General features: G+C 44.6%; 1 gene segment (V, D, J or C); it reads left to right on the top strand.

Moving 5' to 3' along the window:
- Positions 1 to 528: 528 nt before the first annotated feature.
- Positions 529 to 1,342, top strand: LOC125910337 (T cell receptor alpha variable 20-like). The segment is given in 2 exon segments: positions 529 to 586; positions 1,029 to 1,342. Coding segments are annotated over 2 exon segments (372 nt in total).
- Positions 1,343 to 1,783: the final 441 nt, after the last annotated feature.

The following is a 1,783-nucleotide window of genomic DNA, read 5'->3' as shown; positions in this document are numbered from 1 at the left end:
ATTTCTTATATTCCCTATTTCCATTCAGTGGGGTTTCCAGATGAAGCTACACCCTATTTGATCTCCCTCTTTTTGAGCTCTAGTCCTTTTAAAGTGTCACCTGCTGAGTTTCTTGTGTATGTTAAAGAGAAACACAATCTGTTACATGTAGGACCAACTCTTTTATAACCTCTGGTACCAGTTTAGCTTTAAAGGCCATTCAAGAAACAACGAAACAATTAAAAGTGTAAATAAGAGGAGCGTCTTGAGTGGTTCAGTTGGTTAAGCCACTGGATTCTTGGTTTCAGCTCAGGTCACGTTCTCATCGTTCCTGAGTTCAAGCCCTGAGTTGGGCTCCGTGTTGACGGCCTGGAGCCTGCTCGGGATTCTCTCTCACCCTCTCTCTCTGTCCCTCCCCAACTCTTGCGCGCCCACGCACACGCTCTCTCTCTCACTTTCAAAATAAATGAAAATAAACATTAAAAAATCTTTTAAAAGTGTAAATAAGAGATGGCTTTTCTGACTATAACTTTGAACCTCATAGACACTATGCCCGTTGAATATAATCTTTCCGTCAATCTTTTCTTTGTAGGGCAGTATGAGGCAGGTACTGTGAGATTGTGTCTGTGACCAGGAGGTGGCGGTGGTTCCATTCTTCTCATTTCCTGAATTCTTGAAACTTGAAAGGCATGAAACTGAGTTTTGATTGGCTAAGCCACCAAGAGAAAGGCTCTCTCCTGCATCAGAGAACAAGAGCGAAGACCCAGAGACAGCACCTCAGAGAAGGTTTGGAATCGTTACGGATTGTACCAAGACTCAGACAGATGTCAGGATGGGGAACGTGCTGGAGTGTGCATTCATAGTTTTGTGGCTTCAGCTTGGCTGTAAGTTGGAGGGCAAGAGGCAAGAACCACAGGGACACGTTTATCCAAAGCCGGGGGGGAAGGGATAGGGGTTCAGTCTCAGCTCACACAGGTGTCTTGTCGGAATTTTTCAAAACTACTGTACCAAAGTCATTGCATCGCTTCTGATTTTGTTTTCCTGAACAGGGTTGCATGGAGAAGACCAGGTGAAGCAGAGCCCTCAGACCTTGAGACTTCGGGAGGGAGACAATGTCAGCCTCAACTGCAGTTACACGGTCAGCTTGTTTACAGGGCTCCAGTGGCTTAGGCAGAATCCTGGGAAAGGCCCTGAACTCCTCTTCCTCCTGTATTCAGTTAACGAGGAAAAGCAGAAAGAAAGATTAAAAGCCACAGTATTAAAGCAGGGAAGTTCTCTGCACATCACAGCCTCTAAACCTGAAGATTCAGCCACTTACCTCTGTGCTGTGGAGACACCGTGCTCCCAGGCACCTGCAGCCTGAACCAGAAACCTGCAGTTGAGCTCTGGACATCAACAACATCTCTGTTGTTTTTCTTCCTCGAAGAAGTACCTACTTAGAATTCACAGCCTTTCCAAGTGGTCCTATGGAGAACAAAATCTCTTGATGTAGCCAGGTGGCACAGATGACTGTTTATTCTGTCCTGGTATCCTGGACAGTCCCCTTTGTGTGTTCCTGGGTCTGTCTGCTCTTTATAACAGCCTGAAGCTTCCCTCACATGGATACAGAAAGGACAGCTGTGATATGGATGGCCTTGGTTTCCAGTCTTGGGTCACTTGAAAAGAACCTGCCCAGGAATACACACTCTTCCCCCAAATTAAAAAAAAAAAAAGTTTTATATTCTCTTATAATAATTTGGTCAATCTCTATTAGCGAATCTTTTCCTTTTAGTTTCTTTAAGTTTATTTATTGAGAGATAGAGAG

This window comes from Panthera uncia, assembly GCF_023721935.1.
Source record: "Panthera uncia isolate 11264 chromosome B3 unlocalized genomic scaffold, Puncia_PCG_1.0 HiC_scaffold_1, whole genome shotgun sequence".
Lineage (NCBI taxonomy): Eukaryota > Metazoa > Chordata > Mammalia > Carnivora > Felidae > Panthera > Panthera uncia.
Note: the sequence above shows the minus strand (reverse complement) of the source record. Positions and strands in the feature narration are given on the sequence as shown.